At 40.5% G+C, this 26937-nt stretch overlaps 1 protein-coding gene across 4 annotated transcripts in view; it reads right to left on the bottom strand.

Annotated features, from left to right (window-relative positions):
• mcf2a (MCF.2 cell line derived transforming sequence a) overlaps window positions 1-22815 on the bottom strand; it is a 170873-nt gene extending 148058 nt beyond the window's left edge. For 3 of the 4 annotated variants that reach the window (XM_039766155.1, XM_039766157.1, XM_039766158.1), the window contains exon 1: window positions 22173-22815. In XM_039766155.1, the coding sequence (XP_039622089.1) occupies window positions 22173-22275 (103 nt within the window). In that variant the 5' untranslated portion in view covers window positions 22276-22815. The remainder of the gene's footprint in view (window positions 1-22172) is intronic. The other variant, XM_039766156.1, reaches the window with a different exon arrangement.
• Window positions 22816-26937: the final 4122 nt, after the last annotated feature.

The raw sequence follows: 26937 nt of genomic DNA, 5'->3' as shown, positions 1-26937 counted from the left end.
ACTTTCCAACGTCAGTAATTTTCCAACGTCCCGTGTAGGTAGAAGGCTGACCCCAACTTCACGAAACTTGGTAGGTGGGTTCCCTGCGCTAACCAAAACCAATGTATGCATTCTTATTTCGGTGGTATGACGCCACAGTCAGCCGCCATATTGAACTTTCCAACGTCACTAATTCTCCAACTTCCCGTGTAGGTAGAAGGCTGAAGTTTGGCAGGATCATTCCTTACAGCTTACTTACAAAACTTAAGCAGGTTTTAATTTCGAAATTCTACGCGTAACGGTCATAACGGTCGACAACGTCCGCCATGTTGAACTTTCTTATTCATGGCCCCATCTTCACGAATTTGGTAGGCGGCTTCCCGCGCTAACCAAACCAATGTACATACTTTTTTCGTGGTATGATGCCACTGTCAGCCGCCATATTGAACTTTCCAACGTCACTAATTCTCCAACTTCCCGTGTAAGTAGAAGACTGAAATTTGCTACTTATTTTGGTGGTATGATGCCACTGTCGGCCGCCATATTGAACTTTTCAACGGTCTTTGTTACTTATGGGCCCATCTTCAAGAAATTTGGTACGCTGGTTCCCAACGCTAACTGAATCCTACTTACGTACATATATACGTCCATAGCCTGCAGCTCGGTCACTGTATGAGGCGGCGTTGGGTCCACCATCCCAACGCCTCCCACGTTGTTGGCTGCCTGCCTATATAAGGCCATCTGTCACTCCAGTCTCTACATTCCCTTCCTTGCTTCGCCACTGTATTCACGTCTCCCTGCTGATAACTACAGCCTTTTTATTTAATCCACGGCTTCTCCGCTGTTTTATTGTTCATTTATTAAGATTATAGTTATTGTGTAGGTATTTTAGACTTACTTTACATTGTTCAGGTACCCATTTCCTTTATCATTCCAACCGTACCCCCATTAACACGTCTATCGAGGTGATCAGCATCGATCAAAGAACTGTCACTTACAAAGTGGTTTCCATGCCCGGACATGGCACCTGCCTTTTCCATTCTCTTTGTTACATATTGCACGGCCATATCAGGCTCACTCTTGATATCCGGAGGAACATGAAGGAAATTCCACTGTAATTATGTTGTTGGACTTAAGTGCAGCATTTGACACCATTGACCATTCTATTTTACTGCACAGGCTAGAAAACGATGTTGGGCTTACAGGCCCCGTGCTCGCTTGGTTCAGTTCTTATTTATCAAATCGATTCCAGTATGTACAGAAATGTGCAGACAGTACTCCATCATTATACAAAGAAGTTCAATATGGTGTCCCGCAGGGCTCAGTACTGGGACCTTTACTGTTTTCACTTTACATGCTTCCACTGGGATCTCTCATTAGGAAACATAATGTTAATTTTCACTCGTATGCAGATGACACCCAGTTATACCTTTCATTTAAATCAAATGAAGTTTCTCCGATGTTGTCTTTAATTAGTTGTGTTAGTGAATTAAAGGAATGGATGAATGAAAACTACTTGTCTTTAAATACAGATAAAACAGAGATGTTAATTGTTGGAGGGAATGACACTGATCACAGCAATATTTTGTCGTCATTTAAGTCAGTTGGAATCCCAATTAATTTTACTGAATCAGCCCGCAATCTAGGAGTTATCTTTGACTCTAGCATGTCATTTAAAGCGCATATTACAAAGTCGTCCAAAACATGTTTTTTCCATCTTAAAAATGTTAGGAAATTAAGGCGCTTTCTAAATAAACAGGATTGTGAGAAATTAATTCATGCATTTATCTCTAGTAGGATTGACTACTGCAATGCGGTGTTCACTGGCTGTTCAAACTGTTCTCTATACAGCCTCCAGTTAATCCAAAATGCCGCTGCAAGAATTATTACAAGAACAAGAAAATATGAACACATAACCCCAGTTCTTAAATCTTTACACTGGCTCCCAGTTAAGTTCAGGGCAGATTTCAAAATCCTCCTTTTAACATATAAAGCATTAAATGGCCAAGGTCCGCTTACTTGTCTGAACTTATCATGACTTACAAACCTGAGCACATTAAGATCTCAAGATGCCGGTCTGCTTAGGATTCCAAGGATTAATAAAATAACAGTGGGAGATCGAGCTTTTAGTTACAGGGCCCCTAAACTGTGGAATGGTCTTCCTGCTTCCATAAGAGATGCCCCTTCAGTCTCAGCCTTTAAATCCCGGCTGAAGACTCACTACTTCAGTTTAGCATATCCTGACTAGAGCTGCTGATTAACTGTACATACTGCATCTCTGTTGTTAGTCATTAGCACTATAACATAAGTAACATGATAATTATATTTGAATACTAACCCTCACCTATTCTGTTTCTTTTCTCGGTACCCAAATGTGGCCATTGGTGCCACGGCCCACCTGCCAAGTTGTTTGCCTGCCTATGGTAAAGTCATCCCTGATGGAGGATCACAGGAATCATGGGAAAGAGGGGTCCTTTCATCGGAGCAACATTTCAGCCGTGGCATGGCTAAATGGGGAGGCAGCTAGATGGATGAGGTCTCCAGGACTCTAAAAATATCCAAACCTAATTATGTCATATCATCTATTGTTAAACCGTACTTCTAAAATTTTTATTATTATGCTGTCTTAAGGAATTGTTCTGTTCTGTATATTGTATTGTATTGACCCCTACTTTTGACACCCACTGCACGCCCAACCTACCTGGAAAGGGTCTCTTTGAACTGCCTTTCCCGAGGTTTCTTCCATTTTTCCCTACAAGGTTTTATTGGGAGTTTTTCCTTGTCTTCTCAGAGAGTCAAGGCTGGGGGGCTGTCAAAAGGCAGGGCCTGTTAAACCCCATTGCGGCACTTCCTGTGTGATTTTGGGCTATACAAAAATAAACTGTATTGTATTGTATTGTATTGTAAACTGTATTGTAACATTGTGTCTTATGTATTGAATGACTGGGACAGGTTCAAGGTGTGGACTGCTGACGGTACAGGAGATAATTATACTGCATAGGAGCACTAGAAGAGTGAAATGCTTAAGCCCTTCACCTATGCATCTTCATGTGAGTTGATGGCTGCCGCTGAATTGTTCGGTTGTCGCTTTCAAGTGTACCGAAATGGCCAAATATTTTACACCTTTGGACAACCGCCAATGCCTCTTAGACGTCTTAAATTCACAGGTGACGATTTCAGTAGTGGACACTTTGATGTTTAGAAATGTTTAAACTCTCAAAAGCTGGATGTGAAGTTATCAATGAAACTGGTTGTATACTTACAACGCTTGACAGATGCCGAATGTCTCTTCAACACAAGTCCTACAAATACTGTCGTAATTGAAACAAACCATGAAACTCAAACCGATTATGACAGCAGCAATCCAAGCTGTGAGATTTGAAACAAGATTACTGTTCACATGGCCAACTGTACGTTGCATGCTCAAGAGCAAGCTCAGCGTACAGCTACAGCTTGGTCATATTACAACTGGAGGGTCGAACTGACAACGTAGCATACAAAGGGATCCTTAATAAATAATTATTGGTATATTTTCCCTCAGTTTAAAAAGGTTTAATTTTCTTCTTAATAAAAATTTTAAGGCAGTACTTTTCTTCTGCGAAGCGCGGGTATTTTGCTAGTAAGACTATAAAATGACATCAAAAACTCAGAATCAGTGTCTCCATGATGGGACAGTTAACTTCGTAAGCTGGAATGTTAAAGGCCTGAATCACGAATTAAAGAGAAAGAAAGTACTCTCTCACCTAACAGGTCTAAATGCTAAAATAGTATTTTTACAGGAAACCCACTTAATAAGCAAGGATCAGTTCCGGCTGCAAAAGACTGGACTGGCCAAATGTTCCATTCTAGTTTTACGAAGAAAACTAGAGGTGTGGGAATTCTCATACATAGAACAGTACCATTTGTAGCATCAGATGTAGTATTGGATCCTGTAATGGTTATGGGAGACTTTTCTAACTGTAAAATGATCTTGATAAATGTTTATGCACCTAATGTTGATAATAAGGAATTTATACAAAATTTATTTGCATCCATTCCCAATCTGAACACTCATAAAGTTATAATGGCTGGGGACTTTAATTGTGTTCTAAATCCACTTTTAGATAGGACTTCCTCCACAGGGGGAACGCATCTAACACTGCAAAGATAATTACAAAGTTTATAACTGATCACAACTTATCAGATCCCTGGAGGTTTTTAAACCCAAATTCAAGAACATATTCTTTCTACTCACCAGTACATCATTGCTACTCAAGGATTGATTACTTCTTTATAGACAATAACTTCTTGCCTAAGATTAAATCTTGTAAATACGATGCTATTGTTATTTCTGACCATGCACCTATGATCTTGGAGCTAAAATTACTAAGCCCCATACACTCACCCCAGATGGCCTCAACCCGCTTCTATTAGCTGACGAGAATTGTACTGAATTTATATCCAAACAAATCAAATTCTTTCTAGAGACAAATACATCCCCGAGATCTCTGCAGGAATACTCTGGGAAACTCTTAAGGCCTTCTTAAGAGGACAGATTATCTCATATCTTTCCCACAGAAATAAATCCGAGCCAAGAAAGTAGCAGAGATAAAAAGAAATTACTAAAATAGATGAAGAACATGCCAGACTACCAAGCGAGACTCTACATAGGAGAGGCAGGCTCTACATTCAGAATTAAACCTCTTGACAACTAAAGAAACTGAACAACTAATTTACAAATCCAGACATCATTATTATGAACATGGAGAGAAAGCTAATAAGCTTTTAGCTCAACAAATTCACAAGCAAGAAGTGCAACGCAATCTCGTAATCACTAACATAACGGAGATAAAATCATCGAACACAAAAATATAATGCACACTTTCAGAGACTACTATAAATCCCTATATACTACTGAGTTTAAAGAAGACAATACACAATCTAATGCATTTCTGGATACATTACAGATACCACAAATAGACGCTTTAGTGTGGAGGAACTTGATAAACCTCTGGCATTATCAGAATTACTAGATGCTATAAAGTCACTCCAAGGTGGAAAGCAGCAGGCCCTGATGGCTACCCTGCAGAGTTTTACAAGAAATTCTCTGCTCAGCTAGCTCCCCTCCTATTAGCAACATTTACAGAAGCCAGAGATAACCAATCTCTTCCACAAACCTTTCGCCAAGCACTAATCACTGTCTTTCCAAAACAAAATAAGGACTTATTACAATGTGCATCATACAGACCAATTTCACTTCTGAATAACGACGTTAAAATACTCTCTAAAATCATAGCTAGAAGGATGGAGAAAGTGCTCCCTCGTAATATCACAAGACCAAACTGGATTTATTAGGGGCCAGCACTTATCTTCAAATCTTCGACGCCTGTTTAATGTAATATACTCACCAACTAAATCAAACACCCCAGAAATATTATTATCATTGGATGCAGAAAAGCATTCGACATGATTGAATGGAAATACCTTTTACTATATTGGAGAAGTTTGGGTTTGGCCCAAACATTTGTGCATGGATTAAATTACTGTATACTAACCCAGAAGCTTCAGTTTGCATCAACAACATTTGCTCAGACTACTTTAAACTAGAACGTGGCACTAGACAAGGATGCCCTTGTCACCGCTGTTGTTTGCATTGCCATTGAACCACTGGCAATACATTGTCGAAATACTGATCAGATAAAGGGGATTAGCAGAGAAGGACTGGAACAGAAAATCTCATTATATGCAGATGACATGGTACTGTATATATCGGACCCAGAAAATTCTGTGCCTGCAGTCTTAGCAGCACTCACAGAATTTCAAAAGATCTCTGGTCTCAGAATTAATCTGAATAAAAGTGTACTCTTTCCAGTGAATTCTCAAGCATATAATATTAGATTAGACACCCTACCTTTTATCATTGCAGAACAGTTTAAATACCTAGGGTAAACATCACAAGTAAACATAAAGCTCTTTATCAACAAAATTTCGCTCTGCATGGAAAAAATTAAACAAGACTTGCATAGATGGTCAACCCTTCATCTCACACTAGCTGGAAGAATTAACACTGTTAAGATGAATATTCTTCCTAAGCTCCTTTTTATTTCAAAACATCCCAATATACATTAATAAATCATTTTTAAGCAATTAGATTCAACAATAACCTCATTTATTTGGAATTCAAAACATCCACGCATCAAAAGAGCGACCCTACAAAGACAAAAGGCAGAAGGCGGCATGGCTCTACCTAACTTCCAGTTTTATTACTGGGCAGCAAATATACAGGCATAAGAACCTGGACACAAATAGAAGAACATACACAGGCTTGGACCGCAATAGAAGTAAAATCCTGCAGTACTTCTTTGTATTCCTTGCTCTGTGCTCCAATAAACACACGCTATCGGCAATACACTAATAACCCAATTGTGCTCCACTCACTTAGAATCTGGAACCAATGTAGAAAGCATTTTAAGACGGAGAAGCTTCTATCTGTGGCACCCTGCAAGAGAACCACCTCTTTCAACCTTCACAAACATATGCAGTTTTTAATATCTGGAAAAAATTTGGAATTAACTTGCTTAGAGATCTTTATATAGACAACGCCTTTGCATCCTATGAACAATTACATTCCAAATTTAACATTCCAGCTACACATTTCTTTCACTATCTTCAAATCAGGAACTTTGTTAAACAGAACCTTCCAGATTTTCCTCATCTTGCACCCTCATCCATGCTGGAAAAATATTGCTCAATCTCAAGGATTTAGACTCCATCTCTACAATATATAAAATCATTTTACAATCCCTCCCTTTCAAAGATCCAAGAGGACACTGAGAAAAAGATCTTTCAATTAATATATCAGAAAAGGAGTGTAAAGTAGCAATGCAGAGAATTCACTCGAGCTCCATATGCGCAAAGCATACAATTATACAACTCAAAATTATATATCGAGCACATCTGTCTCGACTAAAACTCTCCAAAATGTTTCCAGGGCATGATCCAACCTGCGAACGTTGCAACCAAGCCCCAGCCTCACTAGGTCACATGTTCTGGGCCTGCACCAAATTAACATTATTCTGGACAAAATTTTAATTACCTTCAGACAGCCTTGGACTCACAATCCCTCCTAACCCATTAACAGCTGTGTGTGGTGTTCTTCCAGATGGGTTTAAAGTGGAGAAAGACAAACAAATTGTGATTGCATCCACTACACTTTTGGCACGCAGACTTATTCTCATAAACTATTAATAAAAAATAGATAAAAAAAAAAAAACAAAACAAATGCTGACACCTGTGCTGAGGACATGAATCCACATGCTGACGGTGCTGCTGCGCCGCGCACATCTTCAGGGACTGGCTGCACACACACCTCTGCCTTGGAAATGGCTGGGCAACCATCTGGCTATGGGCTGATGGACGCTGTTCTGGAGTTACAAAATGCAATAGTGGATGGTGTAAGAGATGTCACCAATGAACTAAGTTATATAATGGCTTACTATGTGATATTTACCACAAAATAAATTAATTGGCTAAAAAATAATTGCTGAATCTGATTACCTGTTTTTACATTCTGCTCATTACATTCAAATGAAGATGTAACACTGTCTGATTTGACTGATCATTTGGTGGGTCAGGGTCAGGTTCATCGTACCACATCTCTTCAGGTACGGGCATGCCATGACTGTGAACCACATTATGCAGCACATTACATGCTTGTACAATGCAACACACTTTCTGTGGACTATAGAGCAGCACATTAATAGAGTGGAAATGCTTTCTACTTACATGAACAAATTAATTCTCTGAAGCCGCCTTTATAGTGTATCATCGACACAGAGCACCACAATGAATGGATTCTCTGTCTTTTACATGGCTCTTTGACTGACTATCTTTAAAAGGACTGATTGCCTTTTGACACACTAGTTGGAAAAAAAGCACATTCAATAGTTCAGAATTGCTGTTTTTATAGGCACTTCTGCTACAGATGATGTAATGCCAGCTCATTATTTTGGTGATTCATCCCTGGCCGATGTAACTTGTCCAGTGCCATTGCAATAGCAATATGTGTGCAGTTCCTCCTATTACATCTGGAAAACCGGACGTTGCTGTACATTGTGCTTTGATGTTTGCCTGCTCAACCACAGTGTAAAGAAATCTTATATACGTGACAAGCAGATAATAGCATCCTATACAGCTGGTATGGTTTGACTCAGTGATGTTTGTAAAATACCCGATCGGTAAGCAAGTTCACATTGAAAAACTCCTGAGGCTGAAAATCCAAGAGTGGACAGAACTTGCAAAAGAGCTGGTAGAGCACAATTCCTAAAAATATGCCTTTGTAAAGATGGCACCAGTTCAGCACACACCTCCAAGAGGATAGCTCTTGGAAATTGAAATCGACTTAGAAGCCAGTCATCATCATCTATAAATATGCGCTCTCTTCTAATCTTTCCATTAATTCTAACAACGCTAAAGCAGCTATGGTATTTGGAATAGTTTGTCCATTCCATGCACCATTATATTGCTACAGAATGACTGCAATTAAGTGAATTAAATTTGTAAACGATATGCAATCATGGACATGAATATGAAAAAAAACACAGAAACAGTGGCACTGCTTTGACGTTGGGTGCCGCCAGTTTGCAAAACCGAGCAGAAATGTGCGTATGTATGATCTGAGGCTGCTGTGAAAATGTGTGTGCCTTTACACCAAGTTTAGATTTTACACATTTCGAAGTGAGCATGGAAACAGATGTATGCAACATTTTTGTGCATATGCACCATTTATACATGAGGCCCCTGGTGACTGAGATGGGCATAGAATATGTCTTACTTCCATTCACTTCTGTCTTTAGAATAACTACATTGTCATTCTGGAAGATTCAATTCACACTGATATATAGCACATATGAACTTGTACAGTTGTTAAGGAGAAGATAAAGAATGACTCAGGTGACCAGATGACTTTTGAACACTCAGCAGACCATCAATTGTGTTCCTTGCATAAACTAGCTGTTAAAGTACATTCTTAAGTGTTATAAAGGGTTTACACTCCAAAGTAATACCACAGAATACCTCTGCACATTTCTCAACAAACGTTGCTCTCATCATAGACTAACATAGACTAACATTTATACTCAAATGATCAATATTTACTGGTATGTTTTTCTTGCATGTCATATCAATATACAGACATCATGTTCCAGGAGTTCACTTTTATTCACAGGTGCCCTAGAGTGATGAAGTCTTTCTCTGCAATGTCCATACCAACATCACCTTAGCCATTGCTGTCTAAGATACCATCAAGGTACACAAGATGTCTCTGAGGCTTCTTCCCAAAAATCAGTCTCTCTCAAGGTCACCGAGATCTGGACTTTACAACAACTTATCCTATATAATGTACAAGTGCCGCTGGCAAACACTGATAAACATGATGGAATTTTAATTGCAAATGTAGATGTGCCTGCTTTTGATGTAGTTTTTATTCCTTATTCATGGAAGCATTTAGTTATAGCTTACATTTTGTAATTAGATCACACATCATCTCCATATGGTACACATGGAGACACCAAGACACTCATTATAATCAATGCTTCATAACAAGTAAACAGAGGTAGATAAATGAATCAGAAGAAATCTGCCATTATCTATAGATTCACATTTATACTAGTGTTCAAAAGTTTGAAATCATCTAGAAAGTTTCATGTTTTGATAGAAAGTGATACTTTTTTTATCAAGGTACCATTGAACTCATTTTAAAATATGATCAAGACATTGCTAATGCTGCAAATGATTATTATTGATTGAAGTGACTGGCTTATAATTTATTACTCAAATAAGACTGCAAAGCCCCTTTTTCAGCAGATGTTGCTCCAGTGTCCTAAAGGTAAACACTCTTAGCTTCTTTTTAATAAATCGTGTTTATATGCTAATTGGTTATTACAAAAACATTTATATTTGCACTAGCATAGCTGAAACTTGCTATTCTGTTCAATAAAGCAAGTAAATTGTCTTTTCTTGGATTGCAAGGTATTGACATTACTAAAGCTCAATTCTGCCTTCAGAAATGGGCAAAACAAAATATTTTTATCAAGAAATATGTCAGTCTGTTGCTGTTTAATCCATTTGAGAACCAAAGATTATTACAGGTAACAGACTGCAAATAAACAGCTAATTTCGAAACAGGCGTCCACTACTGTGTTGAGAAAGGAGGGCAAACTAGATCTAACAAGAACAGAAAAAGAAGCAGGAGGCCCAGATCCACAACCACATAAGAGGATAGATATAAGACAGACTGTAGGTAAAAACAGACTCCCTGTAGGTCCTCAGCTGGCTGCTTCCTTACAGCACATGCCAGAAACCACTCTCACATGCAGACCCTAACATATCTACTCTGTTGGGCATTATACTGTTAACTTTCATCAAGCAGGAAGCCGAAGAAATGTAAGAATCCATTCCACTTCTCCACTGCTGCTGTATTTACATTGCTAAGGTTTCCACCAGGAGGGATATTTTTATTTTAGACTAGATCGTTTTCAAGCGAAGTACTTTTCCCTTTTCATGCATCTCTACTATGACTAACTGCAATGCAGTGAGCAACATCTTGTAGGAGAGCACCACTTTAGAATAATTTATGAACATAGCACTCAAAAGGCCACCTGTTCCATCAGGCAACTGACTGACAGAAAGTGGAAAATCTAGAGTTATCCTGCATCCCTGCCAGATGCCACTTTAAATAGAAAACCACTCAGAGAGAAGTGACAGGATCTGAATGCAGCAGCAGATGGATTAGCATAGGTACAAATTAATAAAATGGTTGTAGCATAGCAGTACTTTCTCTAGTCTGCCTTTGTCAGTTTTAACATTTAATTGTTAACGTCATCATTTCATATTTATTACAGCTGATAACGTAATATAATTTAATACATCTTGTAAATGTTGCCAAGCCGCGTTTTTTCCACAAAGCTTATTTCAAATTTCTTTTTTCCTGCTTAATCTGCTGTTTCTCAATAATGAAGCAACTGAAAGTTCCCACCCTTACCATGCGGTTATGCAGTGGCCACCTGCCTTCAGCAACTATAGTGCTTGATTCTATCAATTACCTGATTCACCTACACAAGTTCACGTTCCACCCACAATTTCACAAGAATAACAAAGACATGCTTAAAATATTTCTGGCAAACACATGTACAATGGTAGGTTTATTTTCCATTTTCTGTGCGTGTGGCACTCACAGTCACAGAAAATATTAAGCAATAGGAAAGTACTTAATAACACAAAGCTGTGTGTCTGTATCTAAAGGAGTCTGTATATAGAATTTTTGACAGAGATCTTTCAAATAAGCACTCACACTCTTTTCTGATCATTTTATCCAAGGTTTTCCCCAATGCCCACTTTGACGTCCTTAATCCTTGACAAAAAAACCCTTGACCCCTTTCACTTCACTTGAGGATCCATACTATCCAAATGACTGAAGATGACCTGGCACGTTTCTATGGTATTTTCTCATGGTAACCCTCGCCAGCATGACACCACTAGGCAGTCTGATGCTAGAATGAGCAAGTTAAAAGCCTTTAGCACCCTTCTACACCATATGCCCAGAAGTATGACAAGTCTTCTCAGCAAGTATTTACATCTGTATAAAGCAAGTATGAAACAATAAAGCCAACCTGAGAATACGTTTGTTGCATCCAGGTCTCATATTTTTTCCTCTAAATATTCCCTAAATTTCTGGATCATCTATTAACCCATTTTTTGGATCCACAATTATAGACAGCTCTTAACAACTCCCCATTTTTCCCCAGACTCTTGACAGGTTTCCTTCAAATCTGTTATGCAACATAGGGCCTAACACTGGACTTATCGGGTGTCCCTATCATGATGTGTGTGGACAAACCCTGATGGTGTATCACTCTACGTGAAAATCAGTATTAAAAGTACCTCCTCCATGAACAAGCTCACATCCTACCTTCATGATGTATATGGTAAACACAGTACAGATGGAAGACAAACAATTGCATTATATGAGCTCCAGTCCTCAGCTATTATGAGAAAAGACACCAAAATGTAATTAAATCTGCTACATGCTGTGTCATCGAGTCAAGATGATGGAAAACATATTGTTTGGTGAGTTGCACTTCTTGACAGTAATGCAAATTATTATGTTTCACAAAACTGCCATGAACTACATAATACCATATCTGTACTGAACAATGACTGTGCCAGTATCATGCCATCGGAATATTTATTTCTCTTTAAAATTTACTGCAGAAGCCTTAGCAAAGGCATGACCTATTGATCCACAATATGGCTACATGTAGTAGTCATCAGTATTTAGTAAAAGTTGCAGAGTTGCTTTATGACATTACATCACATGAATGCCAAATGCTGTTGGATAGGAGGTTCAACCAAGCACTGTGCATCTGTTCACTTTAAAAGTCATTGTCTAGAAAGTGTTTGAAGAGAAGTGGAATAAATATCTATGATTGACCCACAAATACTCTATCTAAATTCAGGGACCCAGTTGACCTGGTAAGGGTGCTGACATCATGTGGGATTTCTTAGGGGATGCCATCACTGTCTATTTGAGTATTCTCCTGTTGGAAAACAGAGCAAAGAAGACCTGCTACAAAATATGTATGACAGGTGAAAGGGGTCCAAATGTATCTAACAAGCAGATGACCTTCTCTTGGAAGTGAAGCCATTCTATCCTATAATATTGACAGTTCTGGTACTATGCCATGTTGATCTGATCGCCCTATTGTCAGATAATCATGTTGTTACATATTAGCTAGTTGTTAGCTCATGGTTCAAAACATTATGAAGCAATTTATGTAAAAGGAATCCTGTGGTGGCCATTGATAAGCATCTGTATGTACAATGTGCAGTCCTCTAGTAGCAGCTGGCACTGCAACAGAAATACAATCCTAAATCAGCCACACTGGTTTTCATGCAAAATAAAAATCTCCATTGATTTTTTTTGTTAAGTAGTGAACTTATCAAAATAATTAGCATGTATGCTAGTGTAAAATGCATAATAATAGTCTGACTGTCTTGTGAAATTCAGGTAAACAGCAATCCTGTTTTAGAATAAACTGTTTTAGAGGATGGATTGATTTAGTGAAAGGAGACAATGAAAATGAAACCCACAAGTTCAGGCTATCACTTTTTTTCCCAAATACAGTATATCCATCATTCCATGGCTCAACCCACCTGAACTACTTCAGAGCCATGAATGCTGAAGGTATCCCAGCAGAATTAGATGCAAGCAAAGGACACCAACCCTGGATGGGGTGCCTGGCTATCACAGGCCAAATTCATGGCTATAAGAAGAATTTAGGGTTGCTAAATAACTTTTGGTTGTAATAGAAAAAGTCAGGTAGACAAATTCAATAAAGATCGTGCCAAGGACAGAGCCCAAAAACTCCAAGGCAGCAGTGGTAACCACTGCATCACCGTTTTGTCCTCTTCATCTCAACAGTTTTATAACTTAATAACTTACAAGAATAACCCTATACTATGCAACCCTATATTGTCATCTTGTTTGCTCTATATAACACATAGTCATTGTGCATGCAACAATTAGAAAGATCAGTTGACTATATTATCTCTTATATTATTATTATTATGATATTATTATTATTATTATTATTAGTTGAATATATTATCTCTTTACCTACAAGTATCTCTTTATTTTAGTTTGCACATGTCTGGCAATAACAAAAATATCTCTATACAAGACACAACAGGAAACGGTGTTTTGAGTAGAAACACGGAGCTCTAAATACATTCATTCCAAAAATTACAGATTCAAAATAACTCAAATTATCTTAAAAGCAAAGCCATCTTGTGTCTTCAGTACTCATTACATATGGAGTCTACTTGCACTTTCTCTTCCTGGAAAAGCTACCCACAGTGTGTCAGCAAGACTTGTACCTGAGCTGCTGACCACACAGCCGGGAGGGGCCTGCACCAGGAAAGCACGAACAGGATTTCAGCTATTTGCTTTGCTGACTAAATGTCAACATTTGTAAACTTGATTCCCACATTTTCTAGCAAGATACTGATATCGAGTGGCTGAGACTCTGACCTTCTCAGATGAGGAAAATATTATAAATAAGGGTTTTCAAGGTCAAGCAGCATGGTGTGCCTCAGTTGCAGGCGGCAATTCCAGCCAAGCTCCCCTGATAGAACATGAATGAGCCTCCTGTTAATAAGAATTCTTGTTTTTTTTTTGTTTCTAAGCAGGGATTTTGGGTTCCAGTAATCACTTATTCTGTGCATTATCCTTTATGTAAACTAAATAAATGATGCTAGAAAAGCTATGCAGGATCATATGGAGTCTTGGTGTCTTAAGTATGAAGTGCTGATACACAGTTCACAGTACCACTGGATGGCCAATCTTTAATAAAATCAGTACTGGAAGCCATCCACCCATTTACTGATCCTATTTAATCTAAACTTAGAATTCAGATGGTCCTTATCCAATACCAGCACAATCAAGTGCAAACGCAGAAGCCAACTCACAATGGGGAGGGTTTCCATCAGAGTACCAATTTTCAACCATAAATCACATATTTCTTTGAGATGTGGGAGGAAACCAAAGTACCAACGAAAAAACCACATGGACTTGAGAGCACATGAAAACTCCCAACAGACTGTGACTGGGCTTAGAATTTGAAACAGGTTTACTGGAAGAGTAAGGCAGCATCGATTAATTATCATTGCACCACCACGCTTTCCTTGCGCACACATCTGCAAAATCCATGCATCCATTATCCAACCCGCTATATCCTAACTACAGGGTCACAGGGGTCTGCTGAAGCCAATCCCAGCCAGCACACGGCGCAAGGCAGGAAACAAACCCCAGGCAGGGTGCCAGCCCACCACAGGGACATCTGCAAAATTTTTCCTTTTATTTTATTGCTAATGAGTGTGAATTACAATTCCAACATGTTGAAAAATAAAACTGGAACTCAGCAAATACAAACTATTCAAGTCAACTCATGCTAAGGCCTCCTTTGAATTCTCTTACCAAGACATTAAAAACTGACAAAACCAGAGATGAAACAGGAGGAGAGCTTTTCTCGCTTTACATCTCTTCCGACTGCCTCAGACAAGGCACTGCATCTTCATAGTCTTTAATCCAGAATAATGGCCTTTATTCAGAACTTGTCTGCTTTTAGCCCTAATCATCGAACGTTCCCTTATTCGTTGCTCATAATCTCAGGAATTTACACGTCAGATTGAACTGGTCCATTATTAGTCAATGTGGGTGTGCTCATAAGAGTGTCCTGCAGTGAACTGACACCCCAGCCAAGCTTGGTTCTATCCTCACACCTGATAAGCTACAGCTCCCTATGACCCTGAACTGGATAAGTTAAAATGAGTTAGAAGATGGCCAAATAGATAATCCTCTACAGACAGATAATATATAATAGATAATACATCTACACAAGGGCATTTATTTTAGCTTGAACCATACTGTAGATATTAAATGCTAAAATTCTTTTATAGGCATAATATATGTTCTTGTGAGTTCAAGATCAATGAAATTCTCCGTGCCAAGAACTATTAGGCATCTACCCAGCATTTTTAAATGCCCAGTAATATAAGAAAGGAAGTGAATGCTAAAGAAATAAAAGCCACACAGGACTACTGCCATTAAGGGGTTTGTCACTGACCTCACTTTGAACGAACAACTGGAAGTCTAGCTGTTTAGATGTTGTAAAGGCACTGAGACAGCAGATCCCCAGTAACGCTACTGAGTGACTAGCCTGCATTTCTTGTTTATTCTTTATATGAGTTCCACGACTCCCTACTGTTTTAGGTTTTCACAGGTTAATCTTTAATCAAACAAATGCCTTGCCACTACACAACAGACGTGCACGGATGTGTGTGACTGTAAATAGAGGAGATTTAAAACCATTTCACTTTCTTTCTGTTTAAAGTGTTCCAGTCTCATCCTTTGCTTCACAGCTCTTGCATTCTGGGTTTAAAATCCTGAGCCAGCCTATGAAGTCTGTATAGGTTTGGTTAACTGGTGACCTGGCAGACGTCCTATCCAAGGTTGGTTCCTGCCTTTCACCAAGTGTTACTAAAACAGGGTTCTTTTCATGTATTGGCAAGTGTGACTTTATTTCCTATATGTTATACTCTCCACTTCTCACTGACAGCATTTATGTATAACACACTGTAAGATAGAAACATTTGCATATGGGGTAAGGAAAAATAAAGTGCATGTCTCATACCAAAGCCCTTCTCAGACTGCAAATAATATTAATCACAATCATATTCCAGTGCACATTCAATTACTGCAATGCAACAGCCATTAGCATCACCATCCAGGAAGGAGACAAAAGGGAGGACAACAAGGAAGTGGGTCGCAGTGAGCTAAAACAGAACACCCAGGCAGCTTTTCTAAACTTAGCTTTAAAAGCACAGGAGGGCTAACCTAGCAACACAGTCAGGATTTGCAGGGCACACCATTAAAACACCATCATAGTGACTATCATAGGAAGATAATGCCAATGTTTTCAGGCACAATAAAGCTTTTTGTATCACTATCGACAAAATCCTCACTTCTAATGCTACACAGAGAGTAAGGCGCAATTCAATGAAATTATCATTATGTACTACTGTGTGGACTATGACCGGCCAGTCATCCAGGCCAATATACCCCCAGGACGCCAGATGGAGCCCTCCCTGCAGCATGGAGGTGTCCTGAATGCAAGCAGGGAATCATGGACATTGGAGTTTTCCTTTACAGCCCTGCTGGATACCTTGGGGGTTAACACAGGACGCTGCAGGGAGGCACAGAGACTCTTACGTCCCCTATAACCCGGAAGTACATCTTAGTCACAGCGCCAGGGGAAATGACGTACTTCCGAGATGAAAAGAAGACTTTTTATCTGACCCGGAAGTACTACGAAGTCACATGGACTGCAGGTTCAGAAGCACTTCCGGGTCATGAACTATAAAAGACTGTGAGAGATCCCAGATGACAAGCTGAGCTGGGCGGCAGGGTGGCAACGCGTCTGGGACAGCGGAGGATTTATTGATTATTATTATTGTGTATTGATTAATGAATATTGTGGAGAGGAGGGTGCTTTGTGCACTTATTTGTTTTAATAAAGTCAACTATTGGACTTTTATCTGGTGTCTGGTGTCTGATCCGAGGGTTCAAGGGGACAACAGCGCCCCCTATCTGTCACAACTGATAAAATATTAAAATTAATTATTGAGTTGGTATAAGAGTCAGTTTAATGAGTCCTAGCACTGCCTGAGAAACCACTGTGCCACAAAAGATCATGCTTATGAGAACCATGGATGGCCTTCACAAATTAATGAACTGACATGAAACCTCTGCTGATCGCTGCCAGTTCAATCCCTGCCACTAGCTCATTTTGTGAATCTATATGACTCGATACAACTTGAAAAATATAAGTATGAACAAACTACTGCTGTTTTTTTGCCAAGCTCTAATGGTGTTCACTACAGAAAGGTGCCTCAAGCATGGGAAAGATGCTATTATAATAAAATGTATTATTATTATTATTATTATCAAATGCTCACGAGTGACTTTGATTTGAATCAGGACATGTGAGGGTGTCTACCTATTTCAAGGGCCTTGTATTCTGTGCCAGTGACAGAGGCCTCTGAAAAAAAGCAGGTATGGAAACTGGAAGGATAAGTGTTTGCTTTTGTTTGTCACACCTCAGTGTAGGTCAGCCTTGACAAAAGCTGAGATGCTTATCTTTTGATGTCTTTCATTATGTGACTTAAGATGCCACTTGATGTTAAAAATGGCGCATAAAACAATGACTATGAAACCTTCGGCAATAGTAGCAATAATTGGGCAGCAAGCAGACACAATGACCAGCACTGCTATTGTGCAGCTACAGGGAGGGACCCGAGTCCACTTGCCAAGCAGGGCACTGTCAGTGTCAAGTTGGCATGCCTTCCATGTGTCCAATTATTTTTGGCTGTCTAGTTTGGTGGTTCCCAAGTTCAGCCTTGGCATACTACTGTGGCTACAGGCTTTCATTCCAGCCAGTTTCACAAGTCAGTGGGTCACTCTTACATCTAATTGCTTAGCTGGCCTTTTTCCTTTTCTGATTCTGCATTCATAAAATTGCTCTAGTATGTTATTTCCATTGAGAAGAAATTTAAAAATGTGTTTTTTGTCATACTTTTAAACACTCTATCATTTTAATTTGACTTTGTTTCTGTGGGGTTTCCTCCAAACATTGTATCCAAATACTGACAATTAGTAATAAGCAGTGCAGAGACCGCTGCAAATGGAACTGAATGTTATATCAGTGCTGCTACTTCAATGGTCCATTCTTCTGTGTGCTAATCAGTAAAAGGCTTAACAAGTGGTCCTCAAGTTCAGTCCTGCGGACCACCTTACCTGAAGGTGCTCATCCCATCCACCTTGTTCTTTTAACTGGACTCCTCCCTTTCTTTATATATAAATACCCTACCATGACTGTTCGTTTGTCTGTCCAGGATTTTAAATCACCTGTAGCTCGCAAACCGTTTGATGTATTGACCTGAAATTTGGTACACATATACTATGTGACGTCTACTATCCGCTTTCGGGTGGTGATTGACGTTATTCCTCTTTTTATTTTTATTTTATTGTAGAATCAACTCTCAGCAGCGGCCAGCAGGGCGGCCGTGCAGCTCATGCATATGGGCGCCGTTCTCATTCCCTACCACCTTCGCCGTAACTTCCCCTACCTCTTCATATCTTAAATCATTCTTGAGGCAGATTCAAGACTTAAGTGCCAGCTTAAGTGAAAAATTAAAGAAAATCCATCCATCCATTTTCTAACCCGCTGAATCCGAATACAGGGTCACGGGGGTCTGCTGGAGCCAATCCCAGCCAACACAGGGCACAAGGCAGGAACCAATCCTGGGTAGGGTGCCAACCCACCGCAGGACACACACAAACACACCCACACACCAAGCACACACTAGGGCCAATTTAGAATCGCCAATCCACCTAACCTGCATGTCTGTGGATTGTGGGAGGAAACCGGAGCGCCCGGAGGAAACCCACGCAGACACGGGAGAACATGCAAACTCCACGCAGGGAGGACCCGGGAAGCGAACCCGGGTCTCCTAACTGCGAGGCAGCAGCGCTACCACTGCGCCACCGTGCCACCCATAATTAAAGAAAATGTACTAAGTAATTGCAATACAAACACTGACTGACTTAATCAGTTTTAACACGAAAAGATGCCGACGGAAGAAGAGAGGAAGTGGGCAGCTAGAGTGGAGAAAAGAGGAGCTGCTCAGGAAGCAGCAAGCGCATCAGCCTCTGAGCAAACGAATGCTAAACGTACAGAGAGAGAGGATGAAAACTAGGAAGGCACAAGTGAACTGAATTCACTGCAAGTCATCGTGCAGTGCACCGTTACTGTTAAATAACCTGGTATGTCCCAGTTTATGCCACTTTTTGTGTCAATCCAGAAATGATGAAATCCATTTATCAGAATGTAGCAAACATTTGTGTTTGTGAAATTAATTACTTTTCTTACCTTGCATTTTAAGGTTCTGAGCTTTTTTATTTTATGGTCATTTAAGCCTTTACTTATTGATTAGCTTGCAAGTGTATTTTATACTGAAGTAGCTGCTTTCCTTTAATATTCAGTATCATTTACACTTGTGTCTCTACTGCTCCTCACTGTGAGTACATAAATACAATGTACAGAGTAAATGCCACAGGAAAAAAATTTGTAAGAGCCATTTGCCTAGTTCTATAAAATGAATGAATATTTACTAGATGATAATGCATAAAATATGGGAGGTTCCTAAAACCCCCGTGAATAGAATTGAGTTGGTATTTTCCTGTCATTTCTTAACAGTTTTTGAGTAAACAATGTTCTTTAGTAAGTGTTTAGCCTTGCCTTGTGTAAGGTATAGAGGCATACGGTTTTTTAACCATGTCCTTGAACGAATTCCTTTTTATGCTTGTGTTCGTGCATATGCACGTCACTGAGCCTGGCGCATATCTAAGTGCCAACGGCCTAAGGGTCTTTTGAGTGTAAAGTAACTCGTAAATTAAAAGATCTAAGTTTGGAACCGTATGTTTAAAGCATACAGAAGAAGAAATAAATAACCTTTAAGTACAGAAGTAACCAAAGCTTCATAAGAAAAACTAAGTTTATAGAAGATACATTTTTCCCTTTTTTTGCCTTTATTCTTTGTGTGTAACTATTTTTCTTTTTATTCTTGTATGGATTATTTGCCTTTAACTTTCACTAAATATTTTTAAAACGAACTTTTGGACTGAGAGATTTCTTTGACACGCGTCTTACCCGTGCCTGACTTCACCTTATGCAAAGGCGGCTACAAAATTAATTAAAAAGAGTATGGCAAAAGAAAAATAACATTTTAAAATAAAAAATAATGCAAATATCAGAATTTTGTTTACATGTACATATATTAGCACATTCTTAAAAATGTAAAATATGAGAGGAAAACTAGTTATGATTATTAGAATCTCTTATGAACACTTTTTTGTCAGAGTGCCTCCTGACTCAATGTTACGACTCCCCACACATGATATACCGTTCAATTCAACTTGATGTCTAGATATGTAAGATGTTGAGTTAAACCAATAAGTGTCTTCAGCAAAAATGATTAGAAGGACTTGAAGCTGTGCATCCCACATCAACTGACCCAAGGGTTCACCCCCTAATGGAATACTAGGGTCAAATTTACTATTTATTTGTGAAGTTTTGTGAAAAGAAGTATCAGTAAATTAGGCATGCGGTGTGTTGTTTTATGCTATTTTGAGGACGCTGATCATGAATATGATAATATTTTTGACATTTGATTTTTTACCATTGGTCATGGTCCACTAAGCGCCACTCCCAAAGTTTAAAAATGTCAAAAATAAGCATGTGGGCTATTGTTTTTGACTCGTTCAAGGTGATTATGAATATGACTGTATTTCTGATCTAGCCCTCTATGGACCTTTACAGGAGGTGTAAAATTACAAATATTTATTACATTCAAAGATATTTAGACTTAAAATATTTAAACTAAGGCACCTATTTTAATATTTTAAATATCTGATGCAAATACTCTTGTTTATTGTGTACTTCTGCCTCATGAAGTAAACTGTACATTTCTTATAAAAGCCCCAAATTAGGGCAGCGCACACTAATTCAGACATTTTAAACAATAAGATCATTTAGAAGTTAAGACCAAACCATTTCTTTGAGAAACTGATTGGAATGAAAATTTGCTGTTACAGTGGCACCCTAGGACTGAACTTGAGAACACCTAATATTGTTCCTTTTCAAAAAGTGTAGATTAATTTCAGACAGTATGATCGGGTGAATGTTTGTCTGTGTTCTGTTCTTTCCTGACTTTATGCCTGTCATTCACCTGATGCCGTTAGGTTTGTTTCCAGCACCCACAAATCCTGAAATAGAATAAGCCGGTTTTGAATGAATAAATAAATAAGGATATTAAGTGTAAATGTAATGGAGAAAATATGGGGATTATAAAATGACTAATATTAAAAAATATTGGATTTAATAACTAAATTTTCCCGCTGTACTGCACACCACACTGACGATTTCTTTTAAAAACATCTATCCACCTCTTACTACGCATGTCTCTGCCAAAACTGCCGTGTCACCTGGTCAAGGCCTGGCTTTCAGATCAATTCAGTTTTCACATCTTTCATAAAGGACTACCTTCATCGTCAAACTGTGCGCGGCACGAGAGAGCCTGCTGAAGAAGTTGCAGATTCTGAACTTGACACGAACAAGGCGACTGGGAGGACGCGTCAGCATTCAGGCTCCGAGCGTAACTGAGGATCACTCGCTGTGTTTGTGTGTGTGTGTGCTGGGAAGCTGGAACTGAGCCACTTCTCGTATATTGAGGATTATAAATGGGCATACGGAGGAAAAATGTCACAAGCTTTTCAGAGAGTAGAGAAAAGTCGTAAACGAAAACTACAGGAGGTCCAGCCTTAGTCACTGGCACTGCGGAGCAGCGGCCGGCAAGGCTGAAGCGTCGTCCCGACGCAGCCACTGGCACCGCTCCGACTGTACTTTGAAAGCTTAAGAGGTTGAGGGACGACGGGGTTCTTCTCGACTCTGAAGAGCATCTCCTGGAAAATGTATTCTAGAATAGCAGGAGGAGGGCATGGAACGCCAAGGGTCGGTGAGGGGGTCAAGGGTACTCACTCTGCAGCGTCGATTCCAGTTGCGAGCCGGCCTTTAGGAAGCCGTAGTAACTCTCCATTTCTGTCTCCGATATCCGCAGGGGCTCCTGAGGCGACGTCCCCATGTCAAGTGCGATTGCATGGGCTTCCGTTCATTTCTCACATGTTTGTCAGTTCAAGGCGACTTCACATTAAGTTGGAGCGTTGGAAAAGGATGCAGAGACACTCCGAAGTCACCTTGACTAAATGTATAAAACAAAGTTTGAAGCTGGATACCAGGAGGTAGCAATTTATACATTGGAGAGATGGCAAGAAAGCCACCTGGCAGGCAAAACTCCTTCAGCCGCTCCTCCCAAATGAAGCGTCCGCCGATCGATATAAGTAGGCGTACTGCCACTCTTCGGGCCGCTTCTCTCCAGTGAGTCAGCTTTCAGACGCAGGCTTCTGAAACCTGGCCAATTTCTCTGCAGACTTGGAAATTTTAATTCGGCTAACGTCGTGCATCCTCTGCAACCTTTGAGCGCTGAAGGAGAGAGCGTGATGTAGCGTGGAGCGCCCAGCCCGGGGTATCCGTGACGAGCTTCAGCATCTCCAATCCACACTGAAGCCTCGACTTGTGCGCGCCTTGCAGGGCACCTGCGCTCCCGCCTTGATATCCGAGACGAGTTTGTGCCCCTCGCTCTCTCTCTCTCTCTCGCTCATTCTCTCCCTCCCTCTCTCTCTCTCTCTCACACACACACAAACTCGTTTGTTCCTCACAAAAACACCGCAGCCCACACGCCCAGCTGCAGTCACTGTGACTTTTGGCTCTGGCGAGGCCCCCGTGGAGAGCCTCCCGGCGATCGGCTGGCTGCGCGGCTTCTGCCTGTCATCTGGCAAGAGTCACACTGGAGAGAGACGGGACGGTTTATACATCAGAAGATCTGCGCAGATGTAAGGGGTAAGTACGGGGTAAGCAAATCAACCCTTCATGAGTGCGGACCTGCCTCCTTTGCCCAGCCGTGAGAACACAGAAATAGGGTTACCAGGCACTTAACTCGAAACCCCTATATCAGCAAGCCAGTTTCCTCCCATTTTTCAAAACTAAATCTCTTACTGATTGTTTATTTTACACGCCTAATACAGGCCGTTTAAAAAAAAACGGAACACAGATCTGTTAGAAAGAAAGGCCCAATGCAGTGCAGGATTTACGTACAAGCTACACAAGCAATAGCTTAGGGCCCCCACCTTCTTGGGGGCCCCCAAAACAAATTGTCTGATTGAGCAATTGTCAAATATACTTAAATATACTACAGCATTATTTGTCCCAATGCCACACGTCTCAAATAGCTTAGGGCCTTATCAAGTCTAAATCCAGCCCTGGCCCTATGCAAGTGAATTACTGGTATAGATAGATAGATAGATAGATAGATAGATAGATAGATAGATAGATAGATAGATAGATAGATAGATAGATAGATAGATAGATACTTTATTAATCCCAAGGGAAATTCACATAATCCAGCAGCAGTATACTGATACAAAAAACAATATTAAATTAAATAGTAATAAAAATGAAAAAAATTAAAATAAAATTAATGTTAGCATTTACTCCCCGGGTGGAATTGAAGAGTCGATAGTGTGGGGAGGAACGATCTCCTCAGTCTGTCAGTGGAGCAGGACAGTGACAAAAGTCTGTCACTGAAGCTACTCCTCTGCCTGGAGATGACACTGTTAAGTGGATGCAGTGGATTATTCATGATTGACAGGAGTTTGCTTAGTGCCCGTCGCTCTGCCACAGATGTTAAACTGTCCAACTTTAATCCTACAATGGAGCCTGCCTTCTTAACAAGTTTGTCCAGGCGTGAGGCGTCTTTCATCTTTATGCTGCCACCCCAGCACACCACCGCGTAGAAGAGGGCACTCGCCACAACCGTCTGGTAGAACATCTGCAGCATCTTACTGCAGATGTTGAAGGATGCCAACCTTCTCAGAAAGTATAGTCTGCTCTGACCTTTCTTACATAGAGCATCAGTATTGGCAGTCCAGTCCAATTTGTCATCCAGCTGCACTCCCAGATATTTAAGGTCTGCACCCTCTGCACACAGTCACCTCTGATGATCACAGGGTCCATGAGGGGCCTGGGCCTCCTAAAATCCACCACCAGCTCCTTGGTCTTGCTGGTGTTAAGGTGTAAGTGGTTTGAGTCGCACCATTTAACAAAGTCTTTGATTAACTTTCTGTACTCCTCCTCCTGCCCACTCCTGATGCAGCCCACAATAGCAGTGTCATCAGCGAACTTTTGCACGTGGCAGGACTCGAGTCATATTGGAAGTCTGATGTATATAGATTGAACAGGACCGAGAAAGTACAGTCCCTCGGCGCCCTGTATTGCTGCACACAATGTCAGACCTGCAGTTCCCAAGACGCACATATTGAGGTCTGTCTGTAAGATAGTCCACAATCCATGCCACAAGGTGTGAATCTACTCCCATCTCAGTCAGCTTATCCCTAAGGAGCAGAGGTTGGATGGTGTTGAAGGCGCTAGAGAAGTCCAAAACATAATTCTTACAGCACCACTGCCTCTGTCCAGGTGGGAGAGGGATCGATGAAGCATATAGATGATGGCATCCTCCGCTCCCACCTTCTCCTGGTATGCGAACTGCAGAGGGTCGAGGCGCGGCGGACCTGTGGCCTCAGGTGGTGAAGCAGCAGCCGCTCCATGGTCTTCATCAGATGTGACGTCAGAGCAACAGGCCGGAAGTCATTCAGCTCACTAGGACGTGATACCTTTGGGACAGGGGTGATACAAGATGTTTTCCAAAGCCTTGGGACTCTCCCTGTTCCAGGCTCAGGTTGAAGATGCGCTGTAGAGGACTCCCCAGTTCCAACGCACAGGCCTTCAGCAATCGTGGCGATACACCATCTGGACCCGCTGCTTTGCTGGCACAAAGTCTTTTCAGCTCTCTGCTCACCTGGGCTGCTGTAATTGTGGGTGGGGATGTCTCACCTATGCTGGTATCAGCAGAAGGATGGTTGGAGGATGCAGTACTCCGAGGTGAGAGTGGGTTACTGTGATCAAACCTATTAAAGAAGTTGTTCATTTGGTTTGCTCTCTCCACGTCTGTCTCGATGGCGGCACCCGCTTCGAGCTGCAGCCAGTGATAATCTTCATCCCATCCCACACTTCCTTCATGCTGTTGTTCTGCAACTTCTGCTCCAGCTTTCTCCTGTACTGCTCTTTCACCGCCCTGAGCTGGACTCGGAGTTCCTTCTGCACGCACTTGAGCTCATGCTTATCACCACCTTTAAAAGCCCTTTTCTTCTGGTTCAAAAGGCCCTTGATGTCACTTGTAACCCATGGCTTGTTGTTAGCATAGCAGCATACTGTTCTTACTGGAACTACAATGTCCATACAGAAGTTGATGTAATCAGTTGTGCATTCAACAGCCTCTTCAATGTTCTCACTATGTGACCCAAGCAATATATCCCAGTCTGTAGTTCCAAAGCAGTCTCTCAGAGCCTGCTCTGCCTCAGGGACCACTTCCTGAATGAGCGTGTGGTTGTAGGTAGCGCCCTCACTCTTGGTTTGTATTGAGGCTGAAGCAGAACCAGGTTATGATCTGCTTTCCCAAGCGCAGGCAGTGGGGTGGCACTGTATGCGTCTTTAACGTATGTTAACAAACTAGCTCGGGCAACCGTTGTAATAAGATATTTTAAATTAGTCCAATTAAAAAGGATTTCCAACTTTCATGTGCATTATTGTATGCCGTGTGCAAAAGAATGCCAAGTTTTTTCACAACATGGGGGGTACACAATAATGGGCACCATCTCTTATCCAAAACAGGTTAAAAGATGTGACTAGATAAGCAATCATGCTAATGAAAAAACTCAGCAAACGATTTCTTCAATGATGTTAAAGTGTAAAAAGTCTTAATTAGCTGCATTATGCTGCAGTAATTTGAGCTGTTCATAAGAAATGTAATGATTTCCTACATGAGGTAGAGCTGAATAATGAATGGGAATAATGGCATCACATATTTAAAATATTAAAATGTGTGCTTCATTTAAATGTTTAAAGCCTTAACATACTGGATTGTAATAGAAATCTGTCATTTTTCACCCTCAAATGTTGGCCAACAGAGGGCTAGATCCTTAGGAAAGGATGAAAAATAGCATCATATTAGCAATCACTGACTTTGAAATAATATAAGATGACACCCCTCATGCTTATGTCTGACATACATGAGCACTGAGATGAGTGGCAGGGCAAAGACAGATGGCCTTTTCAAAGATTAATATGTTGGTTATTGCTGACTTTCATTGATCAATTGGGAATTGGGAAAATTAGGATGATATGAAACCCTCCCTTTGATTTTCTCTCAACAATGGGGTATTTAACCATTTCCCTACCCTGAACAGAGAGTACATTTTTTCATGCTTATGTTGCCCATCTGTATGAGGTGGCCACCACTCCACATGGACACGACTGCTCTGTGCCTACCAGCACTCATTTAACTGTATGTCTCAAAACTCCTATATAAATTTGCAAAGCACATGGTTGCAAACACTGCTGTCATTTAACCAATTTTTGTATTTCATTGCATCTTACATACCAGTGCTGTAATGAGCTACACAAAGCAATACCCATGAGACTCTAAAAGAGCCATATTGTGTGAACTATACATAATAGATAATGAAGGCAGTAAAACTGAAAAGGAGTAAAAGACGTGGACATTCTATCGACTAGGACTGTGGACTGAGAGAGAGAGAGGGAGGTTGGGAGCATGCACTGATACAACACATTG

The sequence above is a fragment of the Polypterus senegalus genome, chromosome 10 (genome assembly GCF_016835505.1).
Source record: "Polypterus senegalus isolate Bchr_013 chromosome 10, ASM1683550v1, whole genome shotgun sequence".
NCBI lineage: Eukaryota > Metazoa > Chordata > Cladistia > Polypteriformes > Polypteridae > Polypterus > Polypterus senegalus.
The sequence above is the reverse complement of the archived record's forward strand: the minus strand, read 5'-3'. Positions and strand labels throughout refer to the sequence as shown.